This window comes from Acipenser ruthenus, chromosome 1 (assembly GCF_902713425.1).
Source record: "Acipenser ruthenus chromosome 1, fAciRut3.2 maternal haplotype, whole genome shotgun sequence".
In the NCBI taxonomy this organism is placed as follows: Eukaryota; Metazoa; Chordata; class Actinopteri; order Acipenseriformes; family Acipenseridae; genus Acipenser; species Acipenser ruthenus.
The window spans coordinates 26259927-26287914 of record NC_081189.1 but is presented as its reverse complement, the minus strand read 5'-3'; the positions used below and the strand labels follow the sequence as shown (position 1 = coordinate 26287914).

Sequence of the window (27988 nt, the reverse complement as noted above, 5' to 3'; positions counted from 1 at the left end):
AATCATCATGAAACATAGGCAAGCAAGGTAAATTACTACAGACTAGCATGTTAAAGGAAAGTATGTAACAGCTTCCAGGAAAATGTAGATTTCTTAAATAACTTAAGTGTTACTGAACAGACTGTAGAGTTTAAAACACAACACATTACTTCCCCTAGATTCCTGCTTGCTGTATGTGTTCCTGCAATATCTTTTTCAAAGTAATTGCAATTAATAAATCAGTTTTGAGTAGTTATTTTTGTTTGACAACGGTTAGGCATTGGGTCTTCCCTTCAAAATGTCTTTTGAATTCACAACATAGGCAGCTGAATCTAACCTGTTCAATCTAAATCTGTGCCGGAGCAAGTAGGTAAAAAAGATGTTGTTGAATCGCATGTCTAAGTTTCTTTATAGCATTAATGTACAGTATATATTTTAAGTTTTATAGATCAAGTGTTATAGAAGACCTATAAATAAGAATGTCTTGGCAACATGTAATGCATGATTTACTATAAAAAGAATATTAACAGTTGCAGTCATATTATGAGTGTTTAAAGTACTGTAGTTTTTTTTAGTATTAATGAACCACAGCAGAGTAACATAACAAAGCCTGAAGGTTAAGTTTGAGCTTTTTTAAATTGTAAACTAAGTAAGAGACACCATTACCTGTGAGGTCTCATTAACTGTGCTTCTGCCAACCCCTTTCAAATGTGTATTTTTTTTTTTATATTTTCAGTTGTTTATGGTGGACAATGGTGCGGACGACTGGAGAATAGCCATGACATACGAGCGGATTTTCTTTCTCTGTTTGGAGATATTAGTGTGTGCTATTCATCCGATTCCTGGGAACTATAAATTCACATGGACAGCTCGCCTTGCCTTTTCCTACACGCCGTCCACAGCAATAGCTGATGTGGATATTATATTATCAATACCAATGTTCCTAAGACTGTATCTTATTGCCAGAGTCATGCTGTTGCACAGCAAACTTTTTACTGATGCCTCATCACGAAGCATTGGAGCACTGAACAAAATAAACTTCAATACCCGTTTTGTAATGAAGACATTAATGACAATATGCCCAGGAACAGTATTGTTGGTTTTCAGCATCTCATTATGGATAATAGCTGCATGGACCGTCCGAGCTTGTGAAAGGTACGTTGACTTGCTCTTCAATGTGCAGTGCATCAGAGTGTTTGACAAAGTACGAATGCATGAGGAAATCTACATGCTGTTCAAAACATAAGTTCAGGAAACTCAAAGATATTTGTTAAAAGGTGTGAAAACATGAATCCCCATGTCTTGGTGTTTATAAAATGGAAAACAATTAATAAATAATGGAGAGGTGTGATCAGTTTAAAATAATCTGATTCCAAAGGTTTAGAAAAAGCTCTGTTCTAAGTTCAGAAGCTGTTTCACATTGTGTCTTTATTGACCTTTGTCTCCTTATTTTTTTCTCTGTCCTGCACCATAAAGAAATGTTAAGGATATGTTATAGTACTGGATACCTGAGGGTGAACTTAAAATAAGATTGATCACATCTAGTTTGCATGGTTTGGAAATATCAGCACAGAACATATCTTGCATATCTTTAATTTAGCGGTAGGCCACTGTAATTTCAAACGATACCCTCTCCAATTCAGACCTATCTATAATGGACTTTGTACAGTGCATAGTTACTTCAAACACACCTGCCACCCGCCACCCCAAAAAATAGCCTGATTTATTAATCAATCCATGATGCATAAAATATATACAGAAATTAGTTACTGAAGTTTTATAATGTTACCTATGACAGTTCCAGGTACTCAATATATATTAAGAATCATAGGACTAGAGAGATGTCAAATACAAGGTGTATTAGGCATCAATCAATTGTAAAACCGTATTTTCATATTGAGTTTTGAAATAACCATACATAATCATGCCTCAGCTACTTAATTTAAACAGAACCAAACCTGAATCGTTATAGGTCCTCTGTGTCTATTTCATTTACACTAAAACCTGTATATCAGAGTAAGCATTTCAAACCGTGTAAAAAACTTTTTTAGACTAACTCTTTATATTAGTTTTCCGAAACACATCATCCATGTACAGTAATTAATTCATTCTTTTTGGTGGGAAATCAGTATTGTGTTCTGCATTGTTATCAAGCTATTTATAGTACCTGCGAGCACCAGTTAAGGACGGGTGATTTTATAGCAGGATTTGAATGAAACCCAAAATGAAAAGTAATTCCCTCAACACAGAAGATTATGATGGCACCAGGACCTCCTTATCGTAAACTTCTTTCCATGGGAGTTTGAATTGGTAAAGCCCCCAACAATGTTGTGTTAATATATTGTGGACAGTGTGCAGTTTGGGATCTTTTGTACTTTATGTTTATTCATACTAACAGTACTGTTCTTTGAGTCAAAAAATACCTCAAATATCAGAAAGCTCCATTAAAGGCACACACAGTATTGTAGGAAAGGGCAGTAAAGTGTAGACAGGATTTCATACTTTAAATAAATGTAACGTAAAAAAAAAAAAAAAAAAAACATTGCTGAAAAGGTAAATACTGTGTAATTTAAAGATGCAAATGTTTAAAATAGTAGTAAAGGCACTGTTTACCGTTTTTTAATTGCAATAAAGCCATGGTTATCGGGCATTACCTTGGAAGTGTGTGCGGTAAACTCAGGAAAGTGAAATTAATTTTAAATCAGATTTCAACAAAAGAAATGTTTTTAACAATGTTTGGATGTAAATGTGTTTTTAATCTAATTGTAATCTTGTCAGCAAGTAAAAGGGAAACAGCTGTCAGCAGCACCAGGTTCCATAAACAACAAGTAATGAGTGAAAACAGAAAACTATACAGGGTGGCACTTCCTGTGTCTGAGCTCTTTAGGAATAACAGCATTACTAAGTTCTTTGGTGGTTCAAAAGCACCATAGAATTTAGAGGCATCAGAACTTTCATCCACCAATCAGGAGGCTCCATTGCAGGGCACTTTCACATGGTAGATGGCTAACCATTCAGATGGAATGACTAGATTTTTTTAATGGAAGGAAAGGAAAGGAAACACACTGAAAGGGTAAATAAACCTTGGTGGGGTATATTGCTTTAATAAAACTGTGTAGAGCTTTTATTTAAACACTATTACACTTATATTTAAATATTTTTTACTAAGGACATATGCTTATTTTGTTAAGTACCATGTCAATATACAGCTTCAAGTAACATTTGAATTCTAAAGGACAAAAGCTATGTCTTTTACAGTTACTAGGTGTAAGTTATGGTATTTTTTCTAGTACTAAATGAACTGCATGCTTGTATGTTAATCCAACACTGGCCCATCTATTCTTCAGTGTATGGGATTAATTGGCATACAATCTATTGCATTGTTAGACACAAATACATAGAGCTTGGATTTAGTTCTTGCTCTGACAGAGCTCCTGTCCCCCCCCCCCGTCCCCCGTCCCCCCGAGGGACTTTTTTTTTGATGGCCTTGATTTGCTTCACTGGTTTTGTGGTCTGTACCTACGCTCTTATTTGATAGCATCTTTTCACATTGAAAATGCAGAAAAACAAATGTGCCTATTGCCTGTCAAAGATTAAGGATTTATATTATGTGGTTTATAATCAGAATATTATAGGAACTAATATTTAAAAAAGTAAAGTAAAATAAAGTTTGGTTTTCTTTTATCAGTTAACATGTTATTTGCCTATTTATCTTTGACATGCCAGTTTTACGTAAGATGCAAATGTTTGAAATATTAGTAAAGGCACTGTTTACCGTTTTTGCAATTTAACCATGGTTATCGGGCATTACCTTGGAAGTGTGTGCGGTAAACTCATCCAGACGCTCTCAACCGCCAGACGGTAATGCCCTCTAATCAGGGTTCTGTTGCTTAGACTACTGAAAGAAACATCTGCATCCTTAACAATACTCTTGTAGCAGGATAGCGTCAGGAATGAGACTCCGAGACAAGAAAAGATGCAGTTTACGAGCTGTTGCGCATGTTTAATAAACAAAAACAAACACAGGAACAAAATAACAGTTTTAAACAAAACAATACGGGTGTCAAACACGAACATCAGGCTGGGCATTCGCCTTCACTGACGAACACAAACTACAGCACACACAGTGAAACACTCAACTAAACAAATACTTTCTCCTTGCTTTTATACATGTGACCATGAGTTAGCATCAATGACCTAATTGGGGAATAGCCACACCTGTCTGGCAGAGACAGATTAAACCCCATCCCTGCCAACCTTACATTCCCACACACACACTCCATTTACAGCAGCAGGGCTTCTGCCCTGCCACAGCTCTATTTACAGATACATATAGTGACTGAGGAGCAAGGTCTCCAGGTTTAAAGACCAATGTGCAGTTCAGTGCCATGGATTTATATTACTCAACTCAGTAGGCTACCAGAGCTACTTCATATAAAACATGGTTTGACTTATATAATTCCACAGTTCATGTTGTATGCTGCAAAGTTGAATGAATGAAGTAATAAAAGAGTAAACTGAAAATACTATTAGCATGTTTTGATCGTCATTTTATGTATTTTATGCACTCAAATAAACTAAAAAAAAAGAAAATAGGGAGCTTGGTTTAATTGTTGATGATGGTACAAAATATGTATTTCATGTCAGTCCTGACCAATGAAAGGGCTGAACCTTTTATATAACTTGTTTTCTGTTGGCCAATAACCACATCAAAGGGCATTACCGTTCTATTAGCACCATGTTTAATTGGTTTTATAAAAAAACAGAAGCTGACATGTTTGGCCTTGTGTCTTCTGTCTGTTTTGTGCAAAGATCAATTGCATGCAGCTTTCCATTGCTTGTTGGGTTTACACTTCATTACAGCTTTCCATTGCTTGTTGAGTTTACATTTCATTTTATAGATGTGTATCCTAGTCCATTTGAAAAAGTGAATCGTAAATAGGCAAATTACAAAACTGTTTTGCTTGCATCTTTGTACATAATTATCATAAGTATTTTTTTCCCCTAATAGTTATTGGTGTATTGACAGTTAACTGAGATATGTCATGAATATGTCAGAAAAAGGAAGGAAGTACAGTATAACCTTTATTTACAGCTCTGAAGTAAGTGCATCACCAACCAGTAAACCAGTCTCCTGTCCTAAGCAGCATGAATTACATGTTTAGTACCCAATTCAGGGTACTAAACATGGGTACATAAACAGGGTTTCACTGTTCTTCACTTGTTTTTATCATGCACAAAGTCAATGTAGAACACTGCATATATATATATATATATATATATATATATATATATATATATATATATATAGTAAGACAGCAGGGAGGGGGTTAATTCCTCCCTGCGTAGAACATGTGCGTATGCACCTTTGGTTTAATAGGTTTGCTTAATTGATGAATTGTTTTATTGCTTAATTATCCCCTGCACCTGGTGCTTATTATTAAATTAGAGCCAGGTGCAGGGTATAAAAGAAAAGCAGTTAGTTTGCTTAGGGCTGTGGAGGGGAAGGAGGCAGAAGAGGTGCTTTGCTTCCTGGCAGTCGTGAGGTAAAGAGTGTGCTGTAAGAAACCTGTGTGGTTTTTGTTTATTGTGTTTGGCGGGGGGAACTGGCTTAGCCGTTCTGCAAGTTAGTCAGGGGATAACCTGTGAAGTCAGCGCTCCAAAATCGGAGTTAGGTGTTTATTTTGTGTTTGTTTTATTTTGTGTGAATTAAAAATAATGCGTCGGCGCATAAAAATCCATTTCGGTGTGTTTGGTTGTATTTTTAAAGGGGCAATGAACCCGTGTGGCAGCAGTTAATTTACAATATATACATACATACATACATATACAATTGTAGTAAAAAATTTACATACAAATTTATAATTTCTAGAAATTTCTCAAATTATAATTTTATATTGGGGTATTTAAACTTTTGACTAAAACTGTGTGTGTGTATATATATATGATATTGATAATATTGAATTCTTCCAAAACACAGAAAAATCAATATGAAACATAGACATTAACAGATATTTACATAAGAAAAGCAATAACTTCCTTTAACTTAGTGGTGCTTTGCTTCACAATATCCATGGAGAAACAAGGTCTTCTTATTTTGTTTTACTATTCCATGCCATCATCAGCCACCTCAAAACTGAAATATTTCTATACTTCACTGCGCAGGCTAGCCAATCCAGAAGTAATTTAATCTTCTCTGCGTATAAATGCATGACACATCTAAAAGTATTAAGTACAGTGTCATGCTAAATGTTGCATTATATTGAGATGTGTTTTGATGTTTTAAAAGTACATCTCATTTATAATCCCATGCGCATACCTCAAAATAATCCCAATAGTGCTGAATGCAGCATGCGAATAGCGTTTGGTACCTTGTGAGCACGTTTTGAATGGAGTAAACAAACTTTGTATACAGTGCTTGCATTGAATACAGAAGCATCGTTATAAAAGAAGTAGTGGTCCAATGTTTGTTTTTTTACGATTCGCCACCTCCAGCTGTAAATCACTCTCAATTTTGCATGCAGCTTTGTAGCCAATTTTATAATGCTACAGTACCCGTACTTGTTTAGCACCGGGTTCACGTAGTGCCTCCAGAACCCGTACTTTATCGGCTATAGAAAGGTCTACACATTTTGAAGTCATGATGACAGACGACACTCAATAAATGCACCACTGCGTCATGAAAACTGATACATAAATAGACGGTGCGATGTATTCGTGTGCATGCCATAGCCATAGAAATTGATAATAATTGATAGATTATATATATATATATATATATATAGTGTGAATAGATGTTTTATATTTTATGGACTATGCATGACACCTGTCAAAGTCAATTGTATGATTGTGCATAAGAGGTATCAGCAGACCATTTTTAATATGTTTAAGAAATTTAGAATCAGTAATTGATTAATTAGTATATATATAATTTTAACTTTGAAATGGGACCCTATATTGTATTCAGCCTCATCATGCATCATGATGCTCCCCTATTGGCAGCTTATTTTAGAAACAAACCGTAACATCTTAATAAATGTGAACTGACATGTGCTAGACCTCCCAAAATCCACCATGAGCGATTTGTCCTTCTCTTGAAATAATTACCATTAATAAACGGACATAGAAACAGAAAAGCCAAAACTAAAAGAAAGCTGTTGCATTTAAAAACTCTCTTTTAAAAAAAGGTAAAGTGTATAATATAGTAGTAGCAATTGATATTGTGTGTCTACAGTGTTTTAGAAATTGCGTGTTTGTTTATCTGTTAATTTTTTTTACATTGATGTAGATGCGGCTGCTGTTCTGCACAGATATTACCAGAATAATGCTTTTTTTAATAGTGCTGGCAAATTATTACAAACTGAAAGAGCAAGAAATTCTGGCACACTGTATATTCATTTTGCTTGCACGAAAACTTAGTATATCCGGTCTCATTAGCCTCCCAAAGTAGTAGCATGGATTTTATCATCAAACACATTTTAGATGGAAAGGCTTTTAAAATGAAGAGAGACAGGAAATGCACTACATAAGCTGACAAAACAATGGCTAAAATCTGTAACAAGAGATTCACAAGCTTGCCCTCATGTAAGGTACCTAATTAATAGGAAAATTGGAAGGGACTCAATTATTATAGTTAATACATTTATAAAATGGGTAGCCCTAAAGATGTTACCGATGCATACATCTGCCTCCCTATTGTGGATCCCATGCATGTTGCATTTTGTATATAGAAAAGTCTTGAACTGTCATTCATTAGAGTAAGCATTCTATTCTATGACAGAAGTGCTCACATCATCTGACCCAACACAAGCACAAACGCCCCCAAACTGAGTTCCCATGGCAACATGTTTCCTTGCTGCTCCGCAATTCACTTTCTTAACAGTCTATTAAATTATTACATAACTGGTCTTTGTGCTTTGTGGAAGGTCAAGCTAAATGGTTGATTGTGGTTTTATTATTTTCTTTAAAAATAAAAAAGACATTGATCAGAATTGTATTATTACGATTGAGGATGTGTTGTAATAACAATACACCTACAGTACACAGTTGAAAGAATTAATTTCTTGTCATCTGACCCACAAGACTAACAAACTCTTTTTTATCCTAGAGATCCTTCACTGCCCATGTTAGAAAGCCCATGTTAGAAAACCCCAAAGGAAGGTCAGACAAAGCTATTTTGTAGAAACTATTCTTAAAGCATGGATTCTATGTCAAATAAAGATACAACAAACAGTATTATGAATGCTGTAAATATTGCAGGCTCCATTAGTTTAGAATTGTGTGATATTTTGCACGTGTTGGGAAGTGTTTGTTCTGGCCAATAATGCTGGCACTCCTTTGAGCCAGTATGTTAGCCGAAGCATGGCTTTGTTTTTGTAAACCTTTCTTAACCTATCCTAAATTTAGAAACAGCTGTGGCTTACAATGTTCTCACATATAAATAATAGATATTATTTGCAAATTAGCCAAGTGCTCTCAGAAATGAGCAGGTTAGAGTAATAAGAAGCTGTAATTGTGATTATAGGTTACTGTCTATGGGGTGACACATTTCTGGCATTGGCTTTGGCAATTAAAAATCTTCCTCTAGTGATGTCACAAGTTGTTATTTCTCATAATAACATCATGTAGTCTAGCACAGTATAAAGGACTGACAGCCTTTGCAACAAACATATACAACATATCTAAAATGAGTAGGGCTGTAAATGAGCTGTGAATGTGTGGCAGGTCTACCAACATATGTAATAGATGTTTTACATTTTATCTTTTTTTTTTTTATAAAAGATTATGATGCTTTTATAGCTTGAAATGTTCCTTTGCCTTCCTGAAACAGTACTACAGAAGAGAGATGTCAATTTTGTCAGAGTTCATGATGTTTTACTTTTGGTTGAGAAAAAAATGTCCGGTTAGAACACGTTTCATTCACTGCCTATTAAGTTCCTTTGTCATGAAATGGGTTTATCAATAAAACATAACAGTGTATATCACGGGTGATAATTTGAATGTCAAATGCTATAAAGTACCACTTACCATTAAATAAAAATACTGTTCATTGTTCAGTGTCGGAAAAATTGTGTTTTTATTTGTTATACTGTATTATAATACCACTCAGTTTCATTGCGAAATTGGATTAGGAAACTCAAAATATTTCATGCATTTTTTTTTGTAGTTGCAGAAATATTACCTCTTGTACTAACTAGCCGGCCCGCTGCCAGTCCCCCAAAAAACATACCCAATATTCTTGTTTATTATTATTATTATTATTATTATTATAGCCTGTTACTATATTTTACATACAACTATATTAAGTATGCCCATATACTTGAATTCAATCAAGGTATAGAATGCAGCAAAAGTAATCAGACGTGCTCACAGAAGCATCTGATTTACTGTAAAGGAGCTTCCCTGATAGGCTATAACACCCCTTTGAATCTAGGTGCATGGCCTTCCTCAAGTTACTCTCACATTGTTTTCGGATGACGGTGCCCGGGTCCGGTGCCTCTCTTTCACTTGTTCTGCAGCTTCACCCAGTTCACTGCTTATTCCAGGTTCACTCTTGGTTGGGACCTCAACGAACGATTTATTTTCTTTTGATACTTTTCATAATTAGTTATATTTCTACAGCACACATTTAAATGAGGTCTACACACTTAACTAACAGGAATAACAGCATTCAACATCAGATGATCACAGGAGCAGTAAAAAATGTAACTGAAATTTGATTTTCACTGGTCACTTCATCATTGTTTAGTGGAGCTTTTCCTTGTCAAAGGTGTTGTTGCTAAGGTTTTACATTTTTTGTATTTACCTCTGCAATTTTCACTGACTTTTGTGGCTTCAAGCTGCACCATTGAAGTTAATTTCATTGCCATTTTTGTAAAGAATTTCCTAACTTTTAAGGCTTCAAGCTTAAACCATAACATTTTTTAACAAAGTTGTTTTTATTGAATATAAACAGTAACAGTGCATGGCCTAACCTGCCAAAATAGTGATTTGAATTTCATGAAAGGTGTAGGTCAGTTTCAGAACAGCAGTGTATACAAACCTTTCACTTTCTACTTCCATCATGCACACTTCATGTCATTTGCTATGTTTTATACTATTTGTTTTAATTCAAATTTATAGCATTTCCCTTTAGTTAAAATAAGTTAATATTTTATCAATTTTTAACTAATTCTATTTTCAGCTGTCATGAAAAAAACACGATCCTGATGATTTGTGGGACATGTTATATTTGATTAATGAAGCTTCTTGTCAAATTTGATTTCTGATTTTGAAAGCAGTCAGTGATTGATGTACTTGCAGTTTGTGTTACTGTGTGTATAATGAAGGGGAATGCTATTAGAGTTTGCAATGCATTATGGTGGTGACCATATTGCCACCATCTACTACAGCACAGAGATGCACAATCTCATACTTGAAGCTGAACTATGCCTCTTGTTAAATTATTCCAGTTGCCTAAATACTGAAATAATTCATTTTTATTTTTGGAATAATAGATAACGGCTTAACTTTAAGATGTTTTTTGTTGTTGTTGTCGTCTTTTATATTCTTTTTTTGTGATTTCTTTTTTGTAACCAAATAAGCAGCTGGTTGATCTTTTGTGAGTATATTTGCTTCTGCTGTAGGGGTTTCTAAAAAAAATAAAATAAAGTGGTGTTGGTTATCTGCAGCTGTCAAATGTGAGTTTTCCTTTTTTCTGCTTTAATAGCATTTGCAGCCTGCTCTGTGTAGTGCTTCATACTTTATAGTCAGTTATAATTTGTGTTGCAGTGTGGACAGCTTATAGGCTTGTAAAAATGTTTTCGATTATAGCACAGTATATGTAGACATGAACTTTTAAACTATAATTTGGTAAAACGCCAAACAGGTCCAGTGTAACTCAGATTGCAACAAGGCTGCTGATCAACCACAATGGATTACTTTTGAAACAAATCAGACGCCATTGATTGTTATGGTTTGAAGTTGCATTTGGAAGCTGTTACTGTTAAATGACCTTATATGAGTTGAAAAGATAGAGGGTGGTGGGTGACTGCCAAATATTTACCCTGAATGGGAGCCTGCAGATAAAACTTGCAGTTGTGGTAGGGGCTTTGCTAAATGTCCCCTGAGACCAGACTGATGCCATCAGAAATGTATAACTTGTATGTGTACTTTAGGCCAGCAGATTGGAATGACACTAGGTCATAACAATACTTGGCTGGTATGACTCTGGAAACAGATAAAAGGCTTCACATCCCTAGTTATTCTAGTTATGGAATTAAGGGCTACAAGGGCACTTGAAGGCAGCAGGACGTTTTATATTGAAGCCTGCAATAAAAAAGAAAACCTGTTATACAAGGACAGTGTTTGCCTGTTGGTTATTTATTCCCAAAAGTCACTTTTTTGTTGCTATTAATAGCGATACAGAATCTTTCAGCAGATTCTTCTTTAAATGGACAAACACGATTGAATACCCTGGGCTTCTATTTAAAGAAGCTTTAAATGCAATGAATATAACCCCCCTTCTTGAGGAGATACCTGAGGGTGTATTTAGATGAGAAATGACTTTACTTTGATAAAATTGCCTATACAGTATCAGATGTTGGTTACGTATAAGGTTATAAATACCATTTCCAAAACTTAAATTTATTGTTTTTGACTCAGTAGGATTATCTAAACATATATATATTTTTTTAATATTATTATTATTTATCATACCAGAATAGATTAGGTCATACCATCCAGCTCAAATAAGATTTCCTGCCGTCAGTACACAATAATAATTTTAATAATGTCTACAGGCTTTGCATTTAACGTCATCTGAAATGTATGCACCCTACAATTGGATTTACTTCACCTTGATGACATTTTACTATGCAAATTTCAGCATTACAAGAGCCTATCAAATCGAGTGAAAGTCACCTAACGGCTTCTAAATTCACAGCGCTTTAAAAGTCAAAGTACAGTATCTGCAGACGTGTTTCACCTTCACGCAGTTTGATTGGCTTTTATGTGTGTATATATATATATATATAATATATATGGTTGGCCAAATTTAGCTCAACTTTAATATGGAATAATAATATAATAAATGGGAAGAAAGATCAGTGAGATTCTTAAATGGGTCTCCACAATGAAGGATAAATCTGAATTTTTTAGATATCTCCAAGTGCAGAGTGCCATGGCAAGGATACCTCCCTTCTGATCAGGGAAATTGATCCACTGTAAAAGCAGAGATATGGATATTATAATGTTGGTGAAAGCAGGTAATCTGAAGCTAGAAGATTCTGGGACACCTGGATGTGAAATATGATGAAAAACTAGGGGGTGTGTTAAGATGGGAAGGAGACATGTATAATGAGTGTCCACATTACTCCGTTAATAATATGGTTCATGATTAAAGGGAACTGCAGATAATGTTAAGACTTCACAATAAGGTGATAAAGCCATTTGTGTTGAACGGCTGCCGGAGATGGTAGATGCTGGCGGTGCAGAAAGGAAGGTGCTTTGACAGTGTGAAGTTGTTGGTAGATTAATGGGTGTTATTGTGGGGGATTTGGACCGCGGAGAGGTTAAAGTTGTTTTTTATAGTCCATATAGAGAGTGGGAGGGGAGTGGAATATCCAAGAATACCTGCTGGCTGATTGACCACTATTACATTTAAGCACCCTGAGCCAAGTCTAGTGAGGCTTCCTTTAAAACCTATTGTATGCGTGTATAGGGTTGTGAAGGTGTTTGTGTACTCAAGTAAAACTACGGCTTCTATGACTACAAACATATTTTATCATAGTGAATGTTTATTACCAGTAATCTCAATAGGTACCATGTACTGTTGGTTGTACTCTACTGTTGGAGTAAAAAAAACGAAATAGTCCAGAACTGTAGGAGTGTGCAATAGCATTCTAAAAGGTTGATGTGATTGATATGGAATCTGTTTCCTTTTCTTTCACTTGAATTCCAAATTCATACATCCTGCCATTTACAGAACAGTGTTCCCTAAGGTTAACTTCTAAATGTGCATAGAGGATGTGTTTCAGGGCATAACTGTTGTACAGTAAAATATTATCCTGAAAAAAAGCATATAAAGGCAACCAAGGTTAATTGACCTCATCTGCAAATCAGCCACAGGCAGTGCACACATTCTTGCACATGTTTTGCTGAGCTGAGGCTGATTTTAATTACTTTGATGTGGGACTATTTTAAAAACCTCAGCAGATTATTTCCTACTGTGCAGTTTAAATGTTGTACATTGATGTGTTAATGTACAGCTATGGTGGAACATTTTATATCATCTAGAATTTTAGGATTGAGACATAATGATAAAAAAAACAAAACTATATGAATACAATTTATATATTTTTTAATTTAACATCATGCAATCAAACAAACAACAAAATTATATTGCAAAAGCCACTTTCTTCCGCACTGAACTTAAAATCAAACAAGAAATCTTGAAGGGATATTCATCCTTTGAATTACTAATGCTAATTATTGATAAAATTACCTGTTCTTATTGCAATTGTCTATCGTCCACCCAAGTCTAATTTAATTTTTTTGACTGAATTTGGTGATTTTTTTTATCTATACTGTCTGTTAACTATGATAGGGTTCTTTTATTGGGTGACTTTAATATCCATGTGGACATTGATACTGATTTCTAATGGTTCAGAATTTTTTAAGCTATTGGATTCTCTAAATTATGCACAGCATGTTAGAGGTCCTACTCATAATCGTGGGCATACTTTAGATCTAGTGATTTCTCGTGGTTTGGATGTTCAAAATGTAGTAACTTCTGACCTTTCTATTTCTCATCATCTTGCAATTCATTTTGAGATTAAACTACCCTTAATTGTAAAGAGCCAAGCTTGTATAATTAAAATTTGGGTAGTTAACTCATTAACAGCTACAAAGTTTTGTGAGGCTTTTCATTTATTGCCAGTTGCTCAGACTGTATCATTAAATTAGTTAGTTGACACCTGTAACACCTCCATGACTAATTTTTTTGATACTATAGCTCCAGTTAAAACACGCTTCACGGTTTAATGATTTTACTCGGAAACTGAAATGTGATGGTTGTAAATTGGAACGCAGATGGCAGAATTCCAAACTGCATGTTCATGATCTTGCGTGGAAAAGCCACCAAGTTAAATATAAGAAGGCTTTGTCCCAGGCTAGATCTTTATACTATTCTAGCCTGATTGAAAAAAATAAAAATAATCCTAGACTTCTTTTTGCATCTATAGATAAACTAGTGTAGTAAATGATCTTTTGATTAGCTCAGATTCTGGCTTTCCTTCAGTTTGAATTCCTCTTGATCTTAGCGCTGCCTTTGACACAGTGGACCATTCCATTCTATTAAACCGGCTTGGGAGTTTAGTGGGTTTGGCAGGCGGTGTCCATTCCTGTTTTAGGTCTTATCTTTCCGATAGGTTTCAGTACGTTTCTGTCGGGGAGATGAAGTCTGATTTGCCAGAGGTTGTCTGTGGTGTTCCTCAGGGTTCTATTTTAGGTCCCATGTTGTTTTCATTATATATGTTACCATTAGGTGGTATTATCCTCAGGGATTTGGGGGTCATTTTTGATCCTGTTCTATCATTTGAGTCCCATATTAGGAAAATTACTAAAGCATCTTTTTATCATTTGAGAAATATAGCTAAACCTAGATCTATTATTTCTGTATCTGATCCTGAGAGGCTAATGCATGCCTATTGTTTAATCGAGAAACGACTATTGTAATGCACTTTTTTCTGGGATTCCAAAGTATTTGGTGTCTCGCTTGCAGCTTATTCAGAATGCTAACTAAAGCCAGAAAAGGTGAACATATTACTCCTGTCTTGGCCTCCTTACACTGGATTCCTGTGCAATTTCAAATTGATTTTAAGATTTTATTTTTAATGTATAAAGCCCTTAATGGATTAGCACCCAGTTATTTACAAGAGCTGTTGATCCCATACATTCCTAAGCAGAATCTTAGATCTCAGGATGCAGGGCTCTTGGTTATTCCGAGGGTAAATACTAATAGTATGGGAGGAAGGGACTTTTCTTATAAGGCTCCTACATTATGGAACGCTCTGCCTTTTTTGTCAGAGAAGCTACGAGTCTTGCTGTTTTTAAGTCAAGATTGAAGACTTATTTATATACACAGACCTTTTTATTATAGTCTTTATTATTACTGTTTTTTTTTTTTTTGTTTTTTAAATATACATGATTGGAAATGTATTTACTTTTATTTAAAATAGTATTTTTATTATCTTTTTATGCTATTTTAATGTTTTATTATGCTGTGTGTATTATGTTTTCTAGTTTAACTGGTCATGCTGGGTGATGATCTGGTTAATATTGTTCAAGTAAAGTCCTTTTAATATACATTTCTAAATATAAACCGATAGTTCTTTGATTGATGTAAACCTGTGCACCTGTTAATATATCTGGTGGATATCCAGTTGGAAACCAGTAAATGTCTGTTATAAATCCAAATCATTGCTGATGACCAGCTGGAATTTTCAGCAGGGCTATTAAAAGATCAAATCTTTTACCGAACACGTACATGTGATGAAAGCAAGGGGATTTACATAGTTGATATGGTATCAAGATGGAAGGATTAATTATGATTAAAACTGTATTATCAGGTTCATTTAATTAACTTTAAGCCTTGTGGTGCTTCTTAGATGTTTATTCAGCAGTTGCATGCAACTGTAGATGGTAGACTGTTAAGATAGGTTTTTATATGTAGAAGGCATTTGAAAAACATTCCTTAAAACAGTTTGGTGATAAATAACTGGTGAATCAATAATAACAATGGTGCAAAAATTGTCAACTTCATAGAGGTGCTGTCATGGCATGTCTATAGGTATAGCTTCCACAATGACTTTTGGATGACATTACCCACAGCAGAAAGTAGAAATACACACGAACTGCAAGAACTTCATGGACGATGGCATCATTTAATTCTGATCTGATATAAAAACAACAAGAAGCAGCTCTGAATGTTGGTGCAACTACTCTTAATTGTAAATTCCAGCATTTAAGTCACTGTTAGGTCCTAAAATGTATTAGCCAAAAAAAAAAAAAGTTTTAGTAATTAAACATGTCTAGTAGTTTATGTGTTAATGCTGTTCGGGCTGTTTGTTCAGTAACTTGTTTACAGTGTGTTCTTAAAGTTTACTCAAAGCCTCTTCCTGGCTTTGTTAGAGAAGAGAGCACTGTGACTGTGTTTTATCATTACGATATGCTGACGTGAAGTTGCTGACAGTAATCACACTGCATCCAGTTGTTTGGTTTCTTCAGCTCGTCATTCAATCCGGGGACTAGCTGCTAGTGTGGGTACTGTATATTGCCGCTGACAGCAAACACTGTTCTCAGTTTTATTTTTACTCTATTTGCTATACTAAATGTAAATAGGAAGCTGGCTTAATGTACATTGACGAGGGCGTGTACAAGAACTAAGATTTTCTTTCATCAAGCAGAAAAAAGTGAATACTGTATTTATGTATTTTCCAGCGGGTTGATTCGAAAGATAACATTTGAGATCCTTTACCTGAGATTAAGGCCCTCTTATTGGCCAGTCAGATTAAAGGAAATTTCTGATCCATTTTCTAATGTACATTCCATTATCCATTACACAATATGCGATATAATGGAACTTGGACCAAATAAGATAATTAGCTTACAGCAGAGTCATGTTGAGAAGATACACATTTTTTATGTTGTGAATACTTATTAACAGTCCAATAAAATCCAATGAAAAAATGTAACAGAACCATTACAGTTTGTGTTTTTATTATTATTATTTATTTTTTAGCAGACGCTCTTATCCAGGGCGACTTACAATTGTTACAAGATATCACATTATTTCACATTATATTGATTACACATTATTATTACATACAATTACCCATTTATACAGTTGGGTTTTTTCTGGAGTAATCTAGGTAAACTACCTTGCTCAAGGGTACAGCAGCAGTGTCCTCTACCTGGGATTGAACCCACAACCCTCCGGTCAAGAGTCCAGAGCCCTAACCACTACTCCACACTGCTGCCCTGTGTTGCAGTCCTTCCTTACACAAATTCAACAAATAAATCTCATGGACCTGTGCAGCATTGTAATGTAATTTCTTTTGTATCTTTCCACCTGTCAGTGGATACCCACAGTCCTCTTTCACAAGGCCTTTATTGTTGTTTTCCTCTATACATGTACTGTATATGGAATTGTGTTAACACAATTGTTGTTCATTGAGTGAATATAGTGTGGCGATCTCAGTTCCTGCAGGCAGGCGCATCACACAGGGCGAGGCAATCCACACACAGGCAGAGGGCAGGTGCGAACCCACGACCTCTCACACTAAAGCATAGCGCCGATACCGCTGTACAAAAGAACCGGCTCCATTGCAAGGAGCGTATATATCGGGCTTATGTCTCTGTTTGTGATTATGTCACCTACCAGCCCTGTTGCTGCCTTTGTTTATATGTAGAGGGCATTTGAATGAATAGGATACTGAGCAGACTGGATGGTTATTTAACTGATGGTAATGGTTTTCAAAAATGTCTTTTTTTTTCCTTGGAGGTTTTGTTGAACTAATCTGTAGGGTGAGCTTTGTTGGGAACAAAATGGTGGCACTGGTAGCTTATAAAAAGCAAATCTGGCAGAAGATCATGCTGTCAGTACAATATTATTGGCAGGCTGCATGCTGAAAAAAAAACTAATTGCATTCACAATAAAAATAATTAAATAGAGACATTACAACAACAACAAAAAGTAATGTATTGGGCCAGATTCTCAAATCTATTTACTCCAAGTTGTCATCAGCTAGTTTTTGTTTTTGTTTGGGTTTTTTTTCCAGAAAAAAAGCCCTTAATAAAGTTACCAAACCATTAATAAACAACTCAGACTTTTAAATGATGGGTCTCGGGTTGTTTTTGTAATTTATTTTAGAATTGGAATTGATCTTTTTTCCTTACAGAAAAAATTGCGCTAATGGCGATTTGAAGTAAATAGCTTGGAGAATCTAGCCCATTAGCTACATTTTGTTTTGAGCACGTAGGCAGCAAAGATGTTCCCATGTCAAAGCTTATGTTAGTTATTAATCCCATTGCATCAATGGAAAACACATTTTTGTATACATTCTTATGAATCTTTGCTTTCAAAGAGCAAATATGATTGTGACTAATTAATTTGTAGATTCCCACACAACACTTTAACATCAATACAGCTACTCTTAAAGCAATAGAAAATGCTATTCTAGGGTCTTGCTTTACTGAAAGGCTATATTGGATTTTGAATATCAGAATTGCAGAGGAGTACATAATGTTAAACTACATTGTTATTGAGAGCCCTGTCCAAACCTGAATTTCAAAGTAAAACAAACTCCATGGGGTGATGCACATCCTATTTACTATCTCAATGAGTACCTGATCTTTGATTATTTTGTTGTTGTCAGTGTTGCCCCCAGCCCCCACCCAAAAAACACATTTTAAAATACAGAATCTGGTTTGTCCGTCAGAATACAAAATTGTGTGAATCTATTTTTTTGTCAAACAGTTTTCCCTTTTTGAAAACAAAAAGGGGAATTTTCAATTAACACCTGAAGTACTCAAAGTAACTATGGACTTGTTTACATGTTTCCAGATTTACTGCAAGAACTGCTCATTTCTCAAATGTGTTTTGGGTTTCAGATACCATGACAACCAAGATGTCACTAGCAACTTTTTGGGAGCGATGTGGCTCATTTCAATCACATTTCTGTCCATTGGATATGGGGACATGGTACCACATACATACTGTGGCAAAGGAGTTTGTCTTCTTACTGGAATTATGGTAAGTATGAATTGTAGAACTTTTCTCCTTTTAATTGTAAATTTACATGTTAAACGTTATACAGATGTGGAGTTTAAGAAGTGGTTCATTTTTGGTGTTAATGATAATTCTTTCTTTGCAGTCTAGCGCATGAACCATTTCTCATGTAGAAATCTTTGTAGACTGTTAGTGTTCCTGTTTATAGGCAGGAAACGATACAAAGGCCAGGCCAATTTGCTTACACAAATTCTATGCATACCACACTTACATTTACAGCACATAAATAGATGGGGGATTTGGAATTCATTCACATGTCCACAGGGTTTGGCCCTGTTATTTTATTATTTTTTAGCAGACTTACAAATGTTACAAGATAACATTATTTTTTACATACAATTACATTATTGTTTACACATTATTTTTACATACAATTACCCATTTATACACTTGGGTTTTTACTGGAGCAATCTAGGTAAAATACCTTGCTCAAGGGTACAGCAGCAGTGTCCCCCACTGGGGATTGAACCCACGACCCGCCGGTCAAGAGTCCAGAGCCCTAACCACTACTCCACACTGCTGCCCTTATTTTAGTGTACCAGTATATTAAAACATTCCAATAATGGGCCCTATTTGCAAAAAGCCATTAAATAACACTCAATATTCTTAAAACTGTTATAGACTGTTGGTTTCTTTACCCTTTAACAGTTTCATGTACAGCTTTGGCCAAAAGTTTTATATCACCCTATATAATTAACACATTTTGCTTCATAAAGTCGAATGAAATCTGCTGAATAATGTTATGTTAACATATTGAATTATATATCGCTTTGTAGTTTTTCCATATACTTAACGTAAAACTGACAAACTTAAATCGAACATTAAATACTGTACTACTATTATGGTTTCCGGTAGACTTTTGCTAAATCATTTTGTAGTTTCTTTGATTACATGATGTAAAATAAGTTCTAAATTATGTTCATATATATATATTTTAAATTATGTCTCAATCTTAAAATTCTAGAAACTGTTGGCCATAGCTGTACACAAAACATTGTTTACACCTAAAATCAGACTTCCATTCTTTAAATAACAAAAAATAAAAATGGACATATTCCTAAAAGTACCAACAGCATTTTAAAGCAGTACCACATGCTCAGGGTAGAGAATGTTCCTGAAGTTACCACACAGAATACAGTAACATGAATTCAATGTGTTGCTGGTATCAGGGATTCTATACAAACAAAACCTGTATGGTTAATTTTCAGTGGTTTTTGTCAGGGTTATTTTCTACTGGACTTACTTTTTTAAAGATTGATATGATTAAATGCATGAAGTTTTGTATGAACCATGAAATACAAAATCGGAAAATCACAGACAGTAAATAGCCATATTGATTTGCACTACATTGAATTCAATGAGAGATGAAAAAAAAAACAACAACTCTGAGCTGTGATTCAAACAACAAAAGAAAGAAAAAAAAAACTTGCTTTCAGTAAAACTAATTTAGCTTTTCTTTGGAACTGCTTAATCAGTTTGTTTTATATCATGTTAGTTAACAACAAAAAGGCTCAGTTTTCTGACTGGCGCACTTCAAATAACTGCCAGTTATTTTCTTAGGTATTCTTTAAAACTGTTATATGTAGACTGTAGAGAAAGTTGAAAGCAAAATAACCAAAGAGCAGATAATCGCAGCTGTATTACTGGCTTTACACCATGGCCCAGGGCTATTGCACCTCTCTCACTTTAAGGTTCTAAATGTCTTTTAATGGCATAATCAAATCGTAAACATTTATAGAATTATGACAATCTCCTTTCATTCCTAGGCAGTAGCAATATACATTTTGTGTGTTCTCTTGCTTCACTTTGAAAAATCAGACAAAGCAATAATAATAATAATAATAATAATAATAATAATAATAATAATAATAATAATAATAATAATAAAATGCAATGCGATTCAAATACATGATTATGATTATTATATTCTGATATTTGTTACACATGTTTTATAAATCTAGATCATGTGTGTTTACAATTTCACAAATCTACCCGATAAACAAATCAGTAGTATATTGATCGACTTGTAATGCCCAAGGCCATCAGGCCACCAGTCAATGTTGTTTTAACAAGTCAGATTTCAAAGGCAAACAAGGTAAAACATATCATATCATAAATGCAACCTATGTGTTTTTTGCACAGCGGGTTTACAAAATGACATTTTAGCCCTGAATTGCTATTTAAACATGCATACAAATGTATGTAAATTAAATCAATAAAAAAACGTTCAAAATCAGTTCATAATGATATCTAAAGGAGGAAGCCTAACCTGTAATTTTTACAATCGGCACCCTAATTTTGTATTCGATTATCGTATAGGTATTTATCAATGATAATCAATGCACTGACGTTTTAGTTTTCAAAATAAAGAAGATCCAGTAACTAAAAACACTGTTGTACATAAGTTAAACAAAAAGCCACAATGTATTTTTAAATTAGAACACTTCTGATTATAAAAAAAAAAAAGAAATACAATGGACTTGAGTTTCAAACAACTGAAAAGAATATGCGTGCGAACTAATTTATATCTGAACTATGGTTGTTCATCATTGCTGTTAACATTTTATGTCCAAAAGCAAAGCAAAACATTTGAATTAATCTCACAAATCCTGACTAATTTAAGTATCATACTAAATTCAGCTTCTTTTCATATAATATTACCATATAATCCAAACACAACATGCTTTGAAACAAAAGAAGGTAATCAGTAGAAAACGTATTGCCTTCATTTTTAAATCAAGAAAACGTGAATACAATAGGCCAACCTCTGAATTGTCTTGTCCAACACAAATGTAGAGTGTGTAACGAACGCACTAATCCTAGCAACGCAGTAATCTACCGTACTAGCACTAAAAGAAGCGCACTTTCACACAGTCAAGGTTTTAATACAAACCGGCAACAGGAGACTTCAAACTGGGTTCTAATTGGATGCATCGATTCATCAATAGGTAATCGAAGCTCAGAAAATTTAAGGACAGATGATCAATAATCGATGCATTGTTGCACCCCTAGTAATTTTACTTATGTTCAACAAAATAATACAGCTAAGACTCGCATTCATTGTTAGAGACTTTGAGATGGCGGTATTAAAACCGAAAAGTGAAGGTGGTTGTTAGGGTTAATATTGTGTCCAGGATCACTGTATTTACAAACAGCTCATATTGGTATTAAAATATGTATTGGAATAACTGTTTTGTTGTTTGTATAATCTGTAAGCATCTTTTTAATCTCTAGAACCTGGCATGACAAGCTGATTTATAGAGAAATACTTGCCGGTATAAGGTGTGTGAGGAGAAAACATGTGGGAATGTGGCTGGGGCTGTAATTGAATGATTAAAGTTTAATGAGGCTCCAGCCACAGGTGTATAAGAAGGGGAATCACGGGTGTTAGAGAGGTTAATGTCGGTGTTGGTGAAGGTGTGTGTTGCTGTCCTGTTTATGTCTGTGAATTTTTGTGTAGGACTTTTGTCCCTTGTGCCCATTTATTTGTTTAGTGGTGTTTTGTTTTGTTTTGTTATTTGTACTGTATTAGTTATTAAACATGCGCGATAGTGCCTCAATGCAACTTCTGTGTTCTGAGTCTCTCTCCCTGCCGGTAACAGCTTGACCGTGATGCTGCCCTATCACGTTGTGGTATCGGAAGCAGGTTAGCGTTCCTGGAGACTCAGAGCAGGACTGCAGTTGAAAAAAAGAGAAAAAAATGTAAAATGAAAAGAAAGGGCCTCTATCGGGATGAGGTGGAGTGAGCTGAGGAATGGCTCCACCTGAAGGCTCTCCCAGCTCCAGCCCGAGTGCCGAAAAAGGGGAGGAGTGGCGGTGGAGGTGCTGCCTGCCCGAGTGCCAAAGGAGGTCAGCTGGCACACCTGTCTCAGCGCTCACAAGACATCAGGTTCGTGCCTCGTCTTTGGGGAGTGGGGGCAATTCATGATCAACTGCTCCCACCCAGAGGAGGAGGAACAGCTGCCAGCCCCCGGGCCCAAGAAGCAGGAGCCATCTCCAGCTGTATGTGCCAGCAACACGTCTGAATGGGCCAGCACCGCCCCCCCCCCTCCCCCCCAGGGCTGTGGGAGGGTAACTGGGACGCCTACTTCCGCACTCTTGAGGCCTCAAGTTGGTGCTTCGTCTGCGGGGAGTGGGGGCACTTTATGATCAACTGCCCCCTCCAAGAGGAGGAGGAGGAACAGCTGCCGGCCCGAGTGCCAAAGAAGGGGGAGCCGTCTTCAGCGCCAAAGAAGGGGGAGCCTTCTCCAGCTGCATGGCCGGAGGTACCAGCGTTGCTGCCACCATTGCCGCTGCTGGAGTGCCCCGCAGCGCTGCCAGCGTTGCCACTGCCAGAGGGCCCCACACCGCTGGCAGCATTGTCAATGCCGGAGTACCCCACACCCCTGCCCAATGCAGGTCAGGAGGGTCCAGCGTTGCTGCCAGCATTGCCACTGCCATTGTTGCCACTGCTGGATTACCCCGCACCCCTGCCAGCTGCACATCCGTCTGGAGTGGCTGCCAGCATGCTCACTGCTGGAGTGCCCTGCATTGCTGCCAGGGCTAGAATGCCCCACAGCTAGAGTGCCCCTTGCTTCTCCAGTTTGAGCATGAGTTTGAAACTCCAGAGAACAACCTGTCACAGCTCTATAATATTTATGTATTTCATTATTCTAAAAAAAAGCAACTGTATTTTATTTCCCAAAGGTGTGCTGACAACGTATTTGCAGTTTTTCATTTTGTAAATTATGCTATAGCCGATGAGTGGGAAGCTGAGATTTGTGAATGAATATTATTCTGAAGGCACTAACAGCATGCTTCCTGACAGCCGTTTATAAACAAGGGAATTAATGAGTCCCAGCATGTCTTTATTTAGCTTCTCTCCTGGGTGCACGTTTTTGATATGTCTGAATGTGTAGAACACAGACACACTTATTTTCAAAGACCCAGCAGATCTGCAGCACCACTTATTCCCTACATGCTTTCTTTTGCCAGACCTATACCTTTTTATTATTCTGTTTTTGTTTTGCCAATGTCCTGCTGGCTACTAACATTGAGTCACTTATTTTCTTTTCACTTTTTCCCCCTCCTTATTTTCCTTTGTGCTCACAGCTTTCAAGCTACTTTCACCACATTATACCAGTCCTGTGTATGTAACCATTAGGAACCACACAATTCGATAATAGCCTTACCATCTCATTATTCACGTTATATCACAGTAATTTGGTTTGTGCAGGTGCGCTGCAGTATTATTTTTTAAAACCCTTATGTAACAGGGACAATGTAACCTTCACTGGCTTCTCAGACTCAAGCGTGCATCTGCAGGAAAGAACCAGATACTCCATCTGTGACACGCTATCAGTGGTGTTTTGTCTACAGGGAATCGAAGCCGAGGATTGGGTGGCTGCGATTCTTTAACCGGCTGGTGGGCGTGTGCCAGTGGAGCTTCTTGCTATAAAAAGGAGCCAATAACCCCCCCCCCCCCCCTGGCCAGAAGATACTGGTCATTGTGACAGAGATCAAAAGGACAAAATGAACAACCTCACGTCTTGCAAACTTTTGTTCTTTCATATGATTACCAATACATTTTCACACTACAACATGATGGCAGTGGTGTCCCACAGAATCAAAGCGAGACAACCAGGAGAGACCAAGATGGACACTGACCAATTTGCGGTGCTGCTGCAAGTGATGCAGCAGGGCCAGATGACTGTTTTAAAGGCTGTGGGACCAGAAAGACAACGTCTTGACCAGTTATGACCCCCCTCCTGCATAGTGGTGGCTACAGAGGCTGACAAAGATGACATTAAGCCTCTGTTTAATTTTACCTTTCTGTAACATTTCATTAAAATACTTGCTTGGGAAACTGCTTAAAAGATACTCCAGTAAACAACCCATACACTTTTGCTTAAAATTTGTTTTTAAGAAACTATGGACCCCGGGGTTCTCAGCGTCCCGGTTGTTTTCTTTATAGGCCACAGCCAGTTGCGTTGAAATCTCCGACAGACAAGACCAATAGGCCAACTTATTGTAGCAGTAACATTATTGTATTGTAACAAAAAATCAATAGAACCTTGTGATCCCTCATTTGGTTTCCTGGCTGAAATGTTATTAATTGCTTCAATGTACTGTAAAAAAATTGGCAGGGTAGCCATATGTATAAAATAAAATAAGCTCTCACCAGAACACCCATAACTGAAAATAATTATCCTGTGTGTAAGCTGCTTTTTAGAGCTGACAGGATTTGTTTTTGTGGGATGAGGTTTTACACTAATGGTGGAAGAACGGGGATGACAGTATTAATTTGAGCCTTTCAGGTCTGTTTATTCAATATTAGATTGTGTCAGGTTTCAGAGGCAATAAGCGAGGTTGGATGTGGAAACAGATGCTGCAGAAAGTGGTGCTAGTTGGCTGTTTCCGCTGAGCCAAAGCACTTCCAGCATGTTGTTAAGTGAGATCATGTCTACTCTGTGGAAGCTGAGGTCCTCTCTCATCTGTAGGCATTTTAAGGTCCCACTGACACTTTTTTAAAGAGCAGGACGGGGCTAGCTAACTTTTGTTTGCTGACAACATGTTGACCTACGTGGTCTTGGTAGTGAGCTGTGCTGTAGAAAACACAGAATGAGAAAAAAGGCAAAGCTGTATGTATTAGATTTTACTTTTCAACATGACAGTAGAGAAAAAAAATCTCCTTTTTATCAGCTTTGAGTGGGATCCATCTGATTATAAAGATCGGTTTGTTTACACATGGCTCAGCCTTACCATTTTTGCTCAGGGGTTCCCTGTTATGGGCTTTAACTGAAAAGCAAAAAGGAGAAACATCTTGCCTAGTGGTTATCTTTTGTGGTCTACATCTAAAGTTCTTCAATATATATATATATATATATATATATATATATAGGGGTGGGCATCGATATGAAAATTGTACATCGATATCATGCACGTATTTTGATATTGATATTGATAATATCGAAGTCTTCCAGAACACAGAAAAATCAATATGAAACATATATACATATAGACATTAACAGATATTTACAGAAGAAAAGCAATAATTTCCTTTAACTTAGTGGTGCTTTGCTTCACAATATCCATGGAGAAAAACAAGGGAAAAATCTTTTGTAGCAGAAGTTTTGCTTTTGTGTCTACAATTATTTATTTCAGCAATTGTATTGCAAAACTCCAAAAATGCTAATTCAAAATTTCAACATGATAATGCAGAAGATTTACAAGCATTTGAGTATCCCAATTTCAATAATTGTTTTTATTATCAAGAAGTACAAGACTCATGGTACTGTTGCAACGCCCCCTTGGTCTGGAAGAAAGAGGGTTCTTTCACCAAGAGCAAGTAGAAGAATTGTGAGGAAGGTTAATAACAATTCGAGATTGACTGCCAAAGATATTCAAAGTGAATTGGCTGCAAGTGGGACTGGGGTTTCCATTTCAACCATAGGTCAAGTATTGCATGGTGAAGGTCTCAATGGTTGCAGGCCAAGGAAAAAGCCACTCTTAGGAAAGCGTCACAAGTACAATCGCTTAAAGTTTGCAAAACAGCATTTAAAAGAGGGATATAAGTTCTGGTCAAAGGTTTTGTGGAGTGATGAAACTCAAATCGAGCTATTTGGTCATGCTGATAGTCGTTACGTTTGGAGAAAATGTGGTGAGGCGTACAAAGAAAAGAACACCATACCTACTGTCAAGCATGGAGGTGGTAATATCCATCTATAGGGCTGTTTTTCCTCTAATGGCACAGGAAATTTAGTTCCAATACATTGTAAAATGGATTCCATAGCATACATCGATTGGTACTTGCTTTCATCTGGATAACCTTTAGCAGGGAAGTACAGTATGCTCGTTTTATCTTGAAGCGATTGATTTGAGAAAAGGAAACTGCACTGTTAATATTGGTTTTTCTTTCCAGGGAGCTGGCTGCACTGCTCTGGTGGTAGCTGTGGTTGCGAAGAAGTTAGAACTAACCAAAGCTGAAAAACATGTGCACAATTTTATGATGGACACACAGCTAACTAAAAGAGTAAGTCATTAACTGAATACAATTTGACGCAACAGCTTGCATATATAACAAATACAGTATATAATTGTCATTCTAGCACTAACGTGAGACCATAAGACATGTTCGACTTACTATAATATGTTAGTCCACGTCAGGATGAAGGATTGAGCGGCAGAACTAATTGTAACCTGGAGCCAGATCATAAACATCCAAGAATAATGCTGAATGACACAGAGAAGGAGCTTATAATGTTGTGTGGGTTTAAAATTCAGCTGTCACAGTTCCAGAGACTGCAGTTTGTATCTTTTTTTTTGTTTATTTGTTTTTTTAAATAATTAAAAAAAATTCTACCAAATATATTTTATATTGTTATGGCATTGGATGCAGGCAGGGTGGATATTAAGTCACATAGCCACTGACACCACACTGTATGGGTTTAAGAATCAAAATTCTAGTATATTTTATGAACACATGTTTCTTAAGACTTTCGCACAGTAATTTTGCAGACTTCACATTACTTTCCCGTGGTACCACAATACATTTACCACAGTTTGCCTTTTTTGTGTAATATGATTTACCATGCTTTTACTATGCTTTATTACACCTTATAATGCTTTTTATAAAACATTAGAAATAAAGTGTTATTGCATTAGCTGTTCAATACAGACACCATAGTGCAATACCCAGAGAGGACTTCCTCCTTGGGATATCATTAAAAAGTCATGTACATGTACAAGCACTCTGTACATGTGTTTATTGTACAGCATTTCTACTGTGTTTGGTTTTAATTCATTATTCATGAATGATTTGCCAAACTTTTGAAAACACTCCTTTCTAACACCTACCCACTAGCAAACACACACACACACACACACACAACCTGCTGTATCTTGGGCTCTTCTTGGAGCTCACTGTATTTTGTGTGTTTTTTGTAAATGCAGAGAAGCCTCATTACAGGAAGGGGGTGAGGCCCCAGTGCCAAAGTTACAAGGACACCTCGGCGTTCCTTATTGTCCTTAATATTTTTAATTGCACACAATTGTGTTGTTTCTACTGTTCAACAATTTAGGGTTGTTCATGCTTTTACAACCAATTCCTGTGAAATAAATACAGCCCTGAAAAAGCATACTTCAAGCTGACAGAGGACAGCATATACCAACTAGAGAGAAGCACCATCTGTTTACAGTATA

The 27988-nt window shown here is 36.2% G+C and overlaps 1 protein-coding gene across 2 annotated transcripts in view; it reads left to right on the top strand.

Moving 5' to 3' along the window:
* The window catches only part of LOC117406716 (small conductance calcium-activated potassium channel protein 2-like), a 78755-nt gene that overhangs the window by 39444 nt on the left and 11323 nt on the right, over nucleotides 1-27988 (top strand). The window contains exons 4-6 of one of the 2 annotated variants that reach the window (XM_059022720.1): nucleotides 716-1134; nucleotides 18631-18772; nucleotides 26709-26819. In XM_059022720.1, the coding sequence (XP_058878703.1) occupies nucleotides 716-1134; nucleotides 18631-18772; nucleotides 26709-26819 (672 nt within the window). Of the gene's footprint in view, nucleotides 1-715; nucleotides 1135-5446; nucleotides 5526-18630; nucleotides 18773-26708; nucleotides 26820-27988 lie in introns of those variants that run through there. The other variant, XM_059022722.1, reaches the window with a different exon arrangement.